The sequence below is a fragment of the Haliotis cracherodii genome, unplaced genomic scaffold (genome assembly GCF_022045235.1).
Source record: "Haliotis cracherodii isolate W230 unplaced genomic scaffold, xgHalCrac1.p SCAF_10, whole genome shotgun sequence".
Classification (NCBI taxonomy): Eukaryota; Metazoa; Mollusca; class Gastropoda; order Lepetellida; family Haliotidae; genus Haliotis; species Haliotis cracherodii.
The window spans coordinates 39,646,674-39,663,158 of record NW_027266265.1 but is presented as its reverse complement, the minus strand read 5'-3'; the positions used below and the strand labels follow the sequence as shown (position 1 = coordinate 39,663,158).

The following is a 16,485-nucleotide window of genomic DNA, read 5'->3' as shown; positions in this document are numbered from 1 at the left end:
TGTCACCTGGAGAGATGTGTCATGCTGAACCTTTGGTGCAATATCTTGAATGCGTACAGCAAAAAGTGAAGGAGTTGACCAAGGCAGTTGGTATGAGCGATGTTTAAAGGGATCATGAGCACTATAAGGACGACACTCCATCTTAAGGTAGTAATTGACCCCGCGTGATGCGCAAGAAGATTAAAACTGGCTGTAACCTTGTTCTGAATAAGACCGACTGCGCCTCGAACACAAGCTTCCTCAGGAGAAGTGATCCAAAACTGAGGTAAGGGCCTCCCACACCAAAAGAATAGTTGTGATTAGGGGTAGTGTTTGGCGAAGAGTAGTGTCTATATGTACTAAATATCTATCTTCCTCCGTAGACCAGGACAATGAACGTTTGGGACAAAGTTGCAAAGTCACTGTCCACTTCAGGAACAGAAGTCAATAGGCCATGAGTGCCTGCATCAGCCAACACAACACAAAGCGAGGGGACTGTAATCTATCACGCAGCCGAAAGGACCAAAATGCTTGTAGCCAAAATGCTAAAACTAGTCTGGGAGCGAGCATAATATTCAGCAGAGAGGACAACGAAAGACAATAAGGTATCATCAGTCAAAGTACTCTTGAGAAGCTGGAGTTTATTCACAATCCATTAAAAACTGTAACCGAATTAAAACTGCCTGAGGAAAAAGCAGGGGAGTCATGACGATCAATTAAATCCTCCTCTGGCAACGGGTCCACAGGAGAAGGAAGTCATCTGCTGGTAGTAGCTGTACAACGAGGGTTTTCTAAGTGAGGATGAAGAGGGGATAATTCACGACAAGGAGAGTGATAGAATCTCGGCCAAGGATGGTAATCAGGGTAAGCAGTGTCATAGGAGTACCCACGCCACAGGGGAAAGGAGTCCATATGCTGTGGGTAGCATTCCCAATTATGCGCCGGGTTTGAGTAGGCATCATACGAAGCAGAGTTCCAAGGAAGTTCTTGTAGTTGATGTAGTCATAAGAACGATGACATAGGCGTGAGTCAAGGTGATTGGAAGAAGAGGAGTGAGCCAAGAGCAAAGAGAGTCCAATAGAACCAGTATAAAGTTCATCTTCAGAGCTGATACATGAGGAATCTGATGTGTCTCTCCGTGAGAGATGATGAGTAGATGACTGATCCCCTAATTGCTGATCCTAAGCTGTTGAGGAAGATAAAACTGTAGTAGAAGCGACTGCAGAGAGTACAGTCAAAACCGCAGTCTTAGAGATGCCCTCAAGCAGAAAAAGCAGTAGACGAGGTCGACGAGGGAAAAAGACGGTCTATGGTAGGCTTCGTAGAAGCAAGAGGGATCGCGGACGACCGAGAGGAAAATACTGGAGTGGTTGGATACGACTGAGAGAACTTTCCGTACGTCAAACATTAGATTGCATCGCGGTAGACGTCGACGGTAGATTCTCAAGAAGGGGCTGAGTGGTCAAGAAAGGAACTCCATGTCTGATACTACATCGTCAATGACAAGATAGGAAGCGAAGGGGTTGACGATTCCCCGATCGTTGAAGATAGAGGTTGCTTCGACGTTATTTTTAAGACTACTTTGCAGGAGTTTTATTTGCTTTTGTCGATTTTTCAGCGGACATAGAAAGTCGGTCTTGTTTCTACGCTGACACTCCAGGCAAGGCAGTGTGTCAGGCAAGCTGACACACTGTGAACAATGCACAGATAAGCTGCAGCGACTACAGCAATCCGGGCAGACATCATGTGTGTCGGAAGGGGAAAGACTCATATACGAGTCAGGCACGCAGGTCGACGCTTGGCCTGTTCTTACATTTTGTTCAAGTCTTGAAGCCTTCAAAGAGTGAAAATTTAAAAAAAGAGAAAGGCCAAAACGAATTCTCTTGCTAGAGCACGTCACCATACTGTGGCGACCAGAAAGAGAATGGGGAAATCGTGTGGTCAGCGTGTGTAGGTCGACCGGCATGAAAAACAAGCATAACCCAGATTGTGGGGAGGTGACCAACGTGATGCTAGTTGAACATTAGTTTAGGCACGTTTCCACTTATGACCGAACGAAAAATGAGAAATGCATAGATAGGTGTGAGATAGGATAAGTATATAAATACACTATTTCCAGGACACATAAAAATCCTTTTTATACCTCAAGATATCATCGAATCACGTGAGTAGGGTGTGGGATATCGTAAGCCGTTTCAAGCTTTAAGGTGACATGACAAAGGTAAGTCTAATACTGAAAGAATCTGAAACAAATTCAATCCTGTGCATATGTTCGTGTAAATAAATGTAAGTGCTGTCCATGTTTATCAGTGGCATATCAGTATAAATAATTGGGCCAGCAAGATAAGGTCTATTTCTGCCGTCGGGGGCACCACATGCAAACCTAGATAATGTATAATGGCCTTACTGTACTACAGCCTGACAGTATAAAGGACGGTGTGAGTGACAGTAGCGTCATCTGGAGCCGTTGGTCAAGGCGACATGGTTGGAAAGATAGTACTGATTCTAGTTGCTGTTGCAACGGTCATCTATGCTGCCAGCCTCAATGTCGTAAGACAGACGGGTAGGTGTTGTACTGAATTATGTTCAGAACTCCTTATTTAATTGCAAGTAACAAATACACCATTATTATGTGAATTGCTGTTATCTGTTTTCTGTTTCCATTTGTGTCATTTCCAGTTTTTAATGTTTTCCTTCCGAATTTTAGATTTTATACACAGCAAGGGTAAACTCTGATCTTTTAAATGACCATACTACTACTGCTACCGCTCCCAGTAAACTGCCGGGCAAGTGAAAATGTATACCCATTGTAAAATGTGGCTTAGAATGAAACAGACAACAAATGGATTCGATGGTGATATATGTGATACGGGTATGATAGTTGTATTTTGGACCTTAAGTGTTTCGGTGATTGTTTCCAACCTAGTAACGTTTTGGTGAAGTTTTGTAAACTTCAATTGTATACTTTCTTTTGCCCGGCGGTTTTTACATTTTGTGAGTACCGCTGCAGACAGCAGTGTTTCAGTAACATCACGGCGGTCTATTACACGTCATTGATATTACACGCAACGTCCTACACTGTTGGGGTACAGTGACACACAAACACGAGAAGCTGATCACTCGATCCATCTTGTTGATGAGTCGATCGTCTCGAGGGCTACTTTCATCTGCACTGAACCGAGAGCGAAGCTAGATTTCCTATTGGTGCATATGTTGGTGCAAGTTGGTGATGTTTGTGTATAAATTGTATAAATGCTATTATAAATACGATTTTTTAGAATTGGCATCTTATCGTTTCTATTAATTGGTCTCTTAATTTGTCAACGTTGAATTTGGATAAACTTTGCACATTAAGTGAGTCGTCACCGTTAGACGCTGTTTTCATTTCAACTTTTGTACTTCAAAACGTATCTAACTCGGTCTCGCGCGTTAGATACGTTTTGTAGTGCACTTGTAATAAAAACAGTATCTAACTGACTTGTTAAGTAATCTATGTAGGACATATATTGTTTTTGTCCCGAGTAATGATTAACTTTACTGATACTGATAGATATGGCTTGTTTCCCCAGGGTGCTATTACAAGAGTGTGACCCACCAGCAGGGCGAGAAGTGGTTGGATGGGTGTGACTATCTATGCACGTGTGTCAACGCTAATATTGGACAATACAACTGCAGTACGGTGTAAGTGTGCATGTGTGTCATGGGGCGTTCTATATGACTGTTAGAAATCATGTACAAGGTAAACTCTTAGGCCATGTATTTAAAGGTTGAAACCTACACTTTATAACGATACTCGCTGTAAGAACGTAAAAGCAGTGTCAAGTTTTATTCTGGTTAATTTTCTAGATTTTGCATGTGTTTTTTAATCTATCGCAAAAACTTTGAAAAGGGTTACATATTCTGCGATGTTTACACACACGTATAAGGTATTTAAGAATCGTATGTTTCAAACAGATTTTCAAAAGTTGGATGTGACATGACATGAACCCTTGTAGGTAGGAAGACCTTTGCATATAGTTTCAAGTCTCCCAGGTTTCCGATCTAAAATTATACGATACTTACCCCTGTTGACCCCTATTTGGAACTAGATAACTGCATCAAATATACAATGGAAATTACTTATCTACATGAGATGTTTTATAGGTTTCGGATCTCAAATATGTATCCTATATTAACCCCTACTGACCCTTATTAACCTCTTTTGAACCATATTTAGAGCCATGTAACTGCATAACATTCACATATATGTAAATTTGATTCGAAGCTCGTCGACTCGTACTTCAAGCCAAGTAGCTACATTCTCCGAGTCCAAGTCCGCTTACCCTTATCGCAATCCATAATTGTTAATATTGCATTATTCGACATTATAACACAGATTTACGATTCAGCAGAGAGCTTGGATGGCTATTAAGTACGAGAGGTACCTCTGTTTATTGGTATATAATTATGAAGGTTTTTGAATGGATACTCACTAATCCCAGTAAAATCAGATTTTTTACTTCGAGGTGACACCTTTCTGATCAACCCATCGGCATGGATGCTTTTAATTTCACGGCACGTACAAGCAAAGCATCCAAAGCAGCATGCCTGTGGCAAAAACGGTTGTGAATGAGCATTTCTGAATGAAGATTATTTATGACAGCCCTACATTCTGAATATTTTTCGTCCAGGTGTTTCAGTCACGTCTTTCAATCTACGAAAGTGGACATATTTGTTGCTTTGGTTTCATTTCTCCGACAGAAAACATTGGTAAAACTGCCAGCAAAACACCTTTTGGAAAATGAAACCGAAACGTTTTTAGAAAGCTGACGTCTGATTGGTTAAAACTCCCTTCTTTTAATTTGGCGGTCTCATTTCGCTAAGGGTTCACCTGACGTGACCTCCTGTAGATGGTTAGTGGAGAGTTGTCGATGGATTCGCCGAGAGGTAAATTACATATCTGACTCACGTGTCTCATTAGGCAAGGTGATTTTGAACAAAAACTATTGGAACAGTTAATGACCTCTATTTGTTTTTGATAACTGTACATCGGCACTATAGATAGTTGAACACGAACATCTATTTAAACAACTGATATGTTTACTGGTCATCGATGACCAATAGCGATACAATAATAATTAATGAAGCGTTACACCCCTTGTTAAAAGGAACAGGTTTACAATGACTAAACAAGGCTTCGTCAGGATCCCAAAGAAAGTATATAGTTCGTTATTAAATAATCAGCGTAAACTTTAAGAGTATCCTCCTCCAATACCTTTGAATGTTTTTATTCCACAGGTGTCTCACGTGGAACCTTCCCCCCCAGTGTAGGCTACTTGACCCTCCTGCCGGCAAGTGTTGCCAAGTGCCACAGTGCCCCGCAGGATGGAGTATCAACTACCCTCCAGGATACGTTCCACGATAGAGTGGTCTCCCCTTGTACCATTGGCATCACGTTATGACTTTTTATAAAGGTCGATCAGATGGCACACAAGGAACATAGGTTGAGATGTAAATGTTTTTGTACAAGTTATTTTGGCATAATAATACTCCACTCTGTCATCTATCTCATTTACTAATTACTGGTTATAGTGTTCGCTCGTCAAGCCGAAGGCCCGGGTACATATTCCTCTCATGGGGACAGTGTGAAGCCATTTTCAGGTGTCGCATGCTGTGATATTGGTGGAATATTGCTACCACTGCCCCAGAACCGTATCCGCCAACTCACACGCTGTAGGCATATTTGGTCTTAGCTCAGACAGGGTAACAACAAGTACCATCTTTTAACGTCTTTTGGTATGGGAAAAAGAACCCCGGACCTTCCGCTCTCCGGCCGGACGCTCTACCACTAGACCACGGGGGCGGTCCTGTAAGGTGTGACTGCATAAGTATTATAATAGCCACTTGTAACTTTCAATACATCAATATATGTAGTAATTTTAAACTACACTTCTTTTTTATACAGAACATGTAAAAAAGGTACTTTGCTATATCAAAGATCATCTCATCATTATAAGAGTTTACCATGCTTACCATGTCATGAATAACAAAAGCGTTGGGATGCTCATATGCTGACAAATGTTAACTTCTTATCTGTGAGTACCGAGGACAATTGAAAAAAAGACCGTGCGCTTCATCTTCAAGTACATTACATTCTGGGCACACAGACTCGTTCTCTACATCAACAGTCCACATTCTTCTATTTTCTGAACAGCCAATACATTATAACCGACTCTAACTTCTAACAGTGCAGTTCTATACTTGGGGATGTGAATATTTCCTATATAATTTTCAAGTTGAAAGGGTGGCTTTACACATGAATAAAATACCAAAGTTATCATTGAAGAGTGCCAATCTTGGACGTTGCAATCTCTAATTGTTTGCTTAAATATTTAGATAAACAAATCTGTGTTACCTACACCTTGTGCTGTCCAGGGATATCCAAAAACCATATCTATAAAGTAAATTTTTCACATGGGTGGCTCACTTTGGGTGGTGTCTATCACAAGTTTTTCTTAACACCAAATAACATTGAAAAGGATATATATCATTATCCATCATAATTATCCGTAACCAATATTTAATATATCTAACATAATAAATAGAACTCAGCGGGCGTCTTCCCCATTCCCCATATGTAGTTGCATTTGGAAATCTATATCCTACCCCAAATTTCTCTACCATACATTAGAATGGGGCTTATTTTTCTGTTAAATATTTCAAATGCAATATTTAAGGATATGTCAAATTTCCATATTATTTATTTTGCTGGAAATTGGGCTTCGTTTGCAACTTCTGCAAGTATTTTACAAGCCTTTGTCCATATTCATTTTTGGGTGACCATCAATCCTAAATACGTATAACTACTTACAGTGTTCAATTGGTTATCATCTAACGACCTGGAGAAAGGTCCACCACATTTAAATATATAATAATATAATATAATTTAAATTAATACTTTTTGTTTTATCTACATTAACTTCCATAACCCATTTATCACAATATTGTTGAAGAACATTTAATCTGTTCTGTAGACCAGTAGTCGTATCTGAGACAATAATAAGATCGTCTGCAAATAGTTATGCTATCACATTAAACATTTCCTCCGAAATAAAAATTCCACCCTGAAGACTATCATTCATATACAGAGCCAATTTCTTTATAAATAGAGAAAATAATATGACTCACAATGAAGCCTTGTTTAACACCACTAATCGAAGCAACATATTCGGAAAGCTTTTCCCCATGGTGACATGATATTGTTGATTTAACATTAACATACATATTTTCAACAATGTTGTAAAAAGTACCATGAATACCATTTTTAAGTAATACACAGTAATTTTTGCTGATGAGATATAAAAACAATGTCTTAATGGAAGACTCATCGAAACTCTCTTAAAATATATCCGCATCTTGTTGGTTCCACCTATAGTTTAGTCTGTCAGTTGTTTCAAAGTGAACAGTAGAAATATTTTTACCTTCGTAAAAAATATTCATGTTAAACTATGCTACAAATGGTAGGTGGTCTAATTTAGGGAAATAATTTTGAAATAATTTATAAATGGAAAAATGTTTGGGAAAACTCACATGTTATCAACTCTGCTGCCAATATTAGTGTTATCTCTTGATGAATCCGACAATCTACGCAATTTATGATTTGATGATATGACCACAATGCCAATTTTACCAGTGTGTGCGTGTGCTTTCGTGTGTGTGTTTTTAGCTAGAGAGAACTAAATGAAAACCTCAAGCGATGCAGATTGATTTATGCTTGTGAATTCAGGTTCACACTATACAAAGAGTAGCTAAAGGGAGGCAACAATGTTTCCTTACCTCGTTTAAAAAATACATCCAACATAGTACATTCAAAACATATACTTAGAATAATAAACCGGAATACACAAAAGAAAAGAGCTTGTTTTTAGCGCGTCACTATATTCAAACGGTTGTTGCATAAATAAGTGAAACTACACTGATGGGCTCTCAAGTGGAGGACACCGCCTCCGTGGTCTAGTGGTAGAGCGTCAGCCCGGAGAGCTGAAGGTCCGGGGTTCGATTCCCGGCAGCGTCATACCAAAAACGTTAAAAGCTGGTACTTGTTGTTACCCTTTCTGGCGCTCGGCATTAAGGGACTAAAACAAGGACTGGTCGGCTCGGAGTCAGTATACTGTGCCTGAGTGAGGTATTCATGTTAAACTGCAGCATGGTATCTCAGTGTGCCAGCACTATAAATCGGCATCAGTCCGGACTAGTACAAGCAGCCACACACACACACACACACGTGCATACACGTCGCTATATAAGTGCAATAATCTTGGACGCGACGTTAAACCCCATTTCACCTCACCTCACCTCACCTCACCTCACACCTCACCTCACACACCCGGCATCAGTCCGGACTAGTACAAGCAGCAACACACACACACACACACACACACGTGCATGCACGTCGCTATATAAGTGCAATAATCTTGGACGCGACGTTAAACCCCATTTCATCTCACCTCACCTTATGTGGAGGAGCATTAGTGAAAAGAATGATGTCCGATCCAATTCCATATTGTGACATGTACCATGTTCCTGTGTTTTGTGAAGAGGACACATGACTTCCCTTTGCGTGTGTTGGTTTCGGGTTCCATCGGTGAGCTCACCATTTCGCGAACACTTGGTAACATCACGATGTGATAGTGATGCATTAACACATGGTCATGATATAGTCGGAAATGTAAAATCGACTCTGCTTTCAGTATATATATCTTTTAATATGGAAAGTGTTTTGTCGCTTTAACTTTTTGTCATTCAGTATGCACCGGAGAACTCCTTACTGGAGTTCCCTCGAACGTTTAAGATGAAAACAACACCAATAATCAACAATTTGCTTTATATTCTCCACACAGTCCCTTCCTTATGTCAGGTGCAGAATTCATGAATGCTGTATTAAGAATGGTTGTTTTAATCTGAAACAAACACTTGATATTAGTAGTTGATATTCTCAACAAGCATTATGCTGTTTTGCGTCATGTGTAAATTGTTCCAGGATTTCATTGTTGCAAAGTGACCCATTCGACGAATCAAGGTATTGTCGCAAATAGAAGATGTCATCCATCCTTCTCGGTGTCATTCTAACAATTAGCCGACTGAACTCGGGCAATCCACATCTTTCTACATTTCCATTTTTCACAAATCGGAATTAAAGCTTATCTGTGTCTCGTGAACTAAGGAATAGGCTGTATGAACTAATTCACTGGCGACAGATAATCATGATTGTGTTGCTGTTGCTTTGTCTTTGATTATTGTTGAGACAAAATATACCACATTGTAAGAAAAAGTTTGTCTTGTCACTTCATGTTCTTTGCGCGAACACCTGGTGCCATCACTGATTTTCAGTGACCCATTCATTATATTTCCGATAGTTCCAAACACCAACTCTGCAACTCGAAATATTGCAACTGGGCTCTGTCGAACTGGCAATATTCGTTAAAAGACACTGTAAATAGACTACCCATAATTAAACAGTGAACACATCGACTTCTACCTACAAATGCTTTATCGTGAATGCATTATATGAGCTAATGGATATTTACGACTCATTTTATGAAATGGGACCAGTTTCATGTATACGTCTGGGATATCTGTGTAAACATTATCAGCTCATGGCATAATATTGTGTATTTGTTGCCAGATGAGTTCCCGACATATTTAAGAAAGTATTATGTATAATATATTCACATTGTGAACTGGTCAGTGGCTGTAACAACTGAAATTTATCAGACATCTGGAGGATAAGGACTGTTGGACGAGCAGGTTACAGAGATATCCACGTGAATACACCAAAGGCATTGACAAGGTTTCATTTCAGTGGGACGTATTAAAGCACAAGTTTAGTATGAAGTTTATGTTTCCTGTTTAATAACTCCCTGCTCTATGTTATTACGTACAACTTGTACATGACATAATCTGTCCCCTGTACGCGATATCTTTCCCCCGTGCTGATCCCCACTGATACTGTAGACAATCATCATACAAGATGACTATGTATAATGATGAGGATTGGGTTGTACTTTTAGACTTATAATTAGGCCTTAGCTCTAGAAATGATGCATTACAAACGCGTAGCAGTTGTTTCTCCTGGCTACTTATAAATTATTCACAGTTTCCTCAGCTGATATTTTATGGACATTGAGAAAGAACCTGGTGACATTCTGCAGTCACAAGAAAACAAGAAAAGGGATAAAATCCAATTAAATGGGACAAACAGCCAACTTTTCAAAAACGTGCATATTATTGTATTGTTTAATGCAGCCCAAGTAGATATTGTACGGCTTTGACCTTCCCGTGTAAACACAAACTAGGACCTGTCCACTTAAGATATCCCTACATTTACTTCAGTAAACATTCTTACGCGAAATATGAAAGCATTTAAAAGTGGCATTTGTTCTAAGATGTAATGTAACTAATTGTTTATAAACTCGCAATTGTATAATAATTTACAGAATCTCCCCTACACGTTTGTATAAAATTTAAGTCAAGTCTCGCGTAGTGCCAGTTACAACAAGTTGGGTACAAGTTAAACACAACTTAGAACGTCCTCTTCTAAACATACGCTCTTAAAAACAATAAGGGTCATAAGATATAAATGTTAATACCAAGTATGGGAACAAAGATAAGTGTTGACGACAAAGATTCTATGCGAGAACATTCATGTCTGTAAAACACCAAATCTCTGTGAACCATTATTTCTGGCAAACTTATTGATTGTACGTATCATACAGTTGCGATTTACTTGATTTCATTCATTGTTTATGCATGTACTAGCGATGTGGGGTCTGCAACGCGCGGAGCGTGCTGAAACGGGTTGAAGTCAGCGTCGAGTGGCCAATACGATCAATGTTTCACAGTCTGTGATTAGCATGTTATGGAACTGGTACCAAGAAACCCAAACTGTTAACGACCGACCCCGTTCAGGGCTTTCCAGGTTAAACAACAGAGTACAGGATCGATTGATCCGAAACCAGGCTCAACGAAATCGAGCTCAAACGGCGAATAAAATTGCTACGAACTTCACGAGGCTATTGGAATATGTGTTACGGGTCAGGCGATTAGTTATCGTCTACATGCAGCTCATCTCCATGCTCGACGGCCCCGTGCCGCCCCTTACCAATACGTCATGTTTCCAACTGACGTTATGACGTGCACGACGTACAATTGGGGTGATCGTCGCTGGTCACATGTCGTGTTTTCAGATGAGTCACGATTCACTGGATAGGCGTACGTGGTCGTGTCTGACGTAGTCGAGAAATTTTATCACACAGAACATTTCATTTTATCACACAGAACATTCATTTCATCACGTAGGACACAGCAAGTGACGTCGTTGTGGTCTATAAATGTATTTAAAAACATAATTAAGAATGATATATATATATTCCTCTTTATTATTGTCCCACTCAAGCACACACATAGTTCAAAAACACGCGATTAATCAATTATGTCTACCAAAAGTTTGACCGCCTCCGATCCCCGGCCGCGTTATACAAAAAAGACGTTAAAATATGGTACTTGTTGTTACCCTGCCTGGTGCTCGGCATAAGGGGCTGAAACAAAGACTGGACAGCTCGGAGTCAGAATACTGTGTCTGAGTGGGGTTTGCGGTATCTCAGTGGGCTAACACTATAAAATTGGCATTAGTCCGGACTAGTATAAGCAGCCACACACACGTGCATGCACGTCGCTGTGTAAGTGCAATCATCTTGAACGCGACGTGAAACCCTATTTCACCTCCCCTCCCCTCATCTTCCTTAGTTTTAGATTTATTTATGATTAATTTCATAAGCTAATAAGAAAACAAATGCAGAATAAATGGCTTATCATTTGAGTCCAAATATCAGCGCCAATGACAGACCGTATAATTAAACACCATTATGGATCAAAAGTGGTAATTTTCTAGTTATTATACATGGCTTTCAATGTATCCGCTTAACCCTTCATGTAACCCTGGAAAAAATGTCGACATTTGCGTCATCAAATTTGCTAAAATAAAGATGCTAACAACATTTTATTGATGTGGTCGTTCAATACCATGTATTGTGTTGGTCTGGTGGAGGCCATTGTGCAGTCAATGCCTGGGTCAGTGTGACACCAAGGCAGCATATCCAGGGAACATTAGCCTTGATAATGGAAGTTAGGATCTTTAATCTGAACGAACACATTATTGAAGATCGACAAAATGCTTATATTTATTTCGATTTAAATCAATACCCTTCAGCGACATTTGTCCACAGCGTCCACTTTACTGTCAGATACAACACCTATATGGAGGCATCCCTCAGCATGTACCGTGTGGTAATTATTTATGGATGACCCTCGGTAACGATTAATCCATTGCAACGTGACCAGACAGAAACATGTCACATGAATACTACCATTGAATATATTAAATACGAACACTTGTATCTAACCGAAAACCTAATTCAGCTAGTACTAGGGTAAGGTTTGTGCCAATCACACAACTCCGCCCAATCCATAAGTCAGTGTTGAAGGTGTGTCGTCATTAAGTAGACCATCCCTAAGTCAGTGTTGAAGGTGTGGCGTCATTAAGTAGACCACCTACGCAGAGCCGGTGATGTGGCTTGACGCAGTAGCCCTACCAGTGACAAAAGTTAATTTGATAAAACACGTGAGAAATTAACAAATGTAATTCACGAGCAGAACGATCTTCCATCAGTATAAGGGTATAAAAGCACTGTAACATCAACATTTGGCATCCAAATTTACAAAAAAATATCTCAACAGTAGACCACTCGTGACCAGGCCAAACAAGGACCGGTACCTTCCGGTTTTGCACCCGAGAAACAGATTGTTGACGGTGATGATTGATGGATTGATAGACTGGCTGAGATCCTGCTCTATGCCACAAGAATGCGGATGTTCCATAATGTGAAACATTATGAGTGAGTGAGTTAATATTAAAAGGCACATCGGTAATACTTCTGCCATATCGTGACTTGAACAAGTTATGCATTTATGTTATATATTTTAAAAAAAAATGTCGTCGAAGGACATTACAACAACCAGCAATATATCACAGAATGTAATTTTAAAACTTTTTCAGAACAAAAATGATCAGATTATGACAGACGACACAATATAACAACAGGCTATAGATCACCAGCAGCTAAAGTTAGGTTCCCCAGCAGGATTAACACCATCCCTTTCGTCATTGCCGATTGTTGACAAGATAAGCCGTTAAATAAAGTATACAAATGTTCTGCGGTTAAAACAGTAGTAGATAAAATACTTTGAATGAAGTGTCGATACGTTATGAAGGGCAATACTGGGTATTTATGGCCATAAAACGTGTACAGGAGTGAGTGAGTGAGTTTTAACGCCACTTCAGTTATATCAGCTATGTGAATTTAATGTAAAAATCTACCTACCTCACCGAGCTTCAGGGAGCTGATTAGAAGGCAACGATTTAAATAGATTCTAGATTTGTGACCGTATGTGATCAGAATAGTGATCACACAAATGGTTATTCAAAAGATTCTCTCAACATTCGGCATTTGTATTCAGTCAATTTTATTTGACAAGCAACTCACGAAAAGAGTATCCGCTTCTTTTACAAATAAAGCCATACATCTACGTGTATGGAATTAAAGGAGTGTTTTTAATTTAAATATAGTACACACGTTTACCATTTATGTCAACTTCAAGAATACTGAATTATTTTGCAAATAAGGACCTTCATTATTATTCACAGGATGAAAGAAGGTCATATTTACTTTTATATTTTACATTGAACTTTCTTGACGTGACATTCTTTACTTTCATCATTCCATTTAGCATTAGATTATTTTGCCATGACAATGGCCCCAAACCATGTGAATTGTCCTCGTTATATTTTGCAGCCCAAATTCTTTACTAACTTTGATGAAGCTTGATCTTTAGGGTTCAAAAATACGTTATACGTTACTACATTAGCATAAAAGAGAAGCAATCCCTTTTCAACTGAAGGTATATCTCAATGTTGTATCTGAAAACTTGGCAAGCTGACACTTCCTCACGAAAAAGGTATGCTTGTTATATATTCTTGAATTTTACATACATGTGTCTTTAAATCATGTTTAAATATTTTGTTGTGTTTTCCACCATTTTGAATACCAACTTTGTGAAACATTTCATGATTGTCAAGTATGATGTTGTTTATGTAAGCAGGTGTGTGTGTCAAACATGGCTACTTTTGCATGTTTTGTAGTGTCCGTAGCCCTTTGGCTATTGAAGTATCCAACAATAGCTGACCGTGCTTTCATATATTTTACAGGTTATCTACAAGCTTCTTATCTCTGGTGGAGTTGTTCGAATCACCTAGCTTAGACAACTGTGGCATACGAAAACAAACCTTTTTTTAATACCTGGTATTTTGACTGAACAGTTAAATTAGTAACTTAACCAAAAGAGGTGTTTTAATGTAAACCTACACTAATCTGAATGTTTCCTCTACTCTATTGGTTTTGAGTATTTGGGACATTTTACAGTATGTAGTGCCCGTATCCATAGATTTTTAGATGTTTAGATTTTGTTTTTTATTGAGTAGTTTCCATAGAAAAAAAGTTTTGCGTTTGACATTTAACATTAGTTTTTATCTTATTACAGTTTGTATGTTCACTTATCAGACACTTTGCAAAACGTAGTGTCCGTAGCTCTTAGTACAGGTGAGTGTGTCATTTGCTTAGATACGAGAGCTGGCTAACCTTCTACTATGGGCCATAACAAAGTGAACTAGTCAATGTAGTACATTGTTTGAGAAGTTCATTGCAAGTGTATTTGTTCTGTTGAGGCCGTTTGTATATAAAGGCAGACAGATGCTCATTGTTTTCCTGAATAAACTGTTTATTTCAAGAGAAATGTTATATTTATTCAAAGTTATATAGAATTTGTAGTGTCCGTAGCCCAAGCGATGTTTATCATGAGTTGAGACAAACTGTTATGAAAATAAGAAAACCCTTTTCAGGCATAAAAGTGGTGATATAGACCTTTATTTTCCTACACCACTAAAAACTTTAATTGCACCCCTTTTATCAACAAAAGTGCAACATAATTGTGACCCCTGAATGTAACCAGGCCGATAAGTGTCAATATATATTCCATTAGAACCAGTTGCAAGCTTTTGTTTCCGATCTTTCATGTTTTATGGTAGACATGAGGAGGCCATTTCCAAATTTGACATATCAATGGCCAAAATGATGTCCGATGCAATTCCCTATTATGACCTGTAAGATTTGTTTCCGTTTCTTTTCAGGTAAACTATTGACTTGCACTTGCATGTGTTTGTGACGGGTGCCATTGTTGTGGCGCAGTATACTTTCACCCTTTCGCGAACACTTGGTGGCATCTCTGTTTGTCTCACAGTCCCCGAACCATACTAGTTTCCATTCCGCCCAACCTCCCCTGTAATGCTATGGTCCACAGGTTCTAAATCTCACCATCTCGCAATTTAAATGTAGTTGCTTGTTTCTATAAACGTGTTTGTGATGGAAATGTTATTTCTTATATGTTCATCATATATGGTCGCCTTTATAAAACGTTTAGTTTGTAACTAAACTATAAATAGAATTTCCTGCTTGTCCGATAGTTTACAAGCGTCCTGATCCTACAGGATCTACATAATACTTCATATCACTGCCGAATGACAAACTTTCGAGACGCTTCGTGATTTGATATAACGTTTGTTACGACAGTAAAAATCTGTAAACGCACGTACATCGTGTTGACTCACGAGTGGGGAGAGTAACTGAAGAAAGCCACTATTAACTATTTTCAACACCTTTCGTTCTAAATGTACTTCGAGTTTTGGGATGTAGTGAGATCATAGATCATTCATAAAAGCGTTAAGTTAAAACACACAGAGACTTTATTCTGTTTGGGACTAAAACATAATCCAAACAGCCTTCGAGCACCTGTTTTACATTTTTTTTCAGCACGCACATATGGTAACATCTTATGGAGAAGACCCTTAAACTTTCAATATTGCAACAAATAGCAAAACAAAATAGGTTATTCATGTTATTGTGTAGCATAAGAATCATTTGTAGATATTTATTACTAGTGATAAAATCTGTTCATGTATGTATATGTTGAACACAATAACAGAACATGTACCTTTTCTGCACAGTGTCAACCAAAAAAATAGACACAAGCTAGGAAGGATAATATGTGATATAGCCATTTCCATGTCGAAGTAGATAACCAAATGTCAAACCTATGCTTTGTTTGTTTGTTGTTAAACGCCGCGCTCAGCCATATTCCAGCTATATGACGGCGGTCTGTAAATAATCGAGTCTGGACAAGACAATCCAGTGATTGACATCATGAGCATCGATCCACGCAATACGATGACATACATCAACCAAGTCAGCGAACCTGACCAACCGATCCCGTTAGTCGCCTCTTACGACAAGCACGTGTTGCTAATGTAAAGTGTTGCTTACCTTGTGTTATGTTCAGTGTTTCATATATGAAATTCGA

General features: G+C 38.9%; 1 protein-coding gene across 1 annotated transcript; it reads left to right on the top strand.

Moving 5' to 3' along the window:
* Window positions 1-2,396: 2,396 nt before the first annotated feature.
* Window positions 2,397-5,520, top strand: LOC139454371 (uncharacterized). Its single transcript, XM_071236029.1, has 3 exons — window positions 2,397-2,542; window positions 3,549-3,660; window positions 5,257-5,520. Exons 1-3 carry the CDS (start codon window positions 2,461-2,463, stop codon window positions 5,381-5,383), a joined length of 321 nt encoding a protein of 106 aa, XP_071092130.1. The 5' UTR covers window positions 2,397-2,460; the 3' UTR covers window positions 5,384-5,520.
* Window positions 5,521-16,485: the final 10,965 nt, after the last annotated feature.

Bases quoted from the DNA above. Each gene is read 5' to 3' on its own strand.
- LOC139454371 (XM_071236029.1), top strand. From the start codon at position 2,461: ATGGTTGGAAAGATAGTACTGATTCTAGTTGCTGTTGCAACGGTCATC. The intron at 2,543-3,548 runs GTAGGTGTTGTA...TTGTTTCCCCAG, and splicing joins CAATGTCGTAAGACAGACGG to GGTGCTATTACAAGAGTGTG. The intron at 3,661-5,256 runs GTAAGTGTGCAT...TTTATTCCACAG, and splicing joins CAATACAACTGCAGTACGGT to GTGTCTCACGTGGAACCTTC.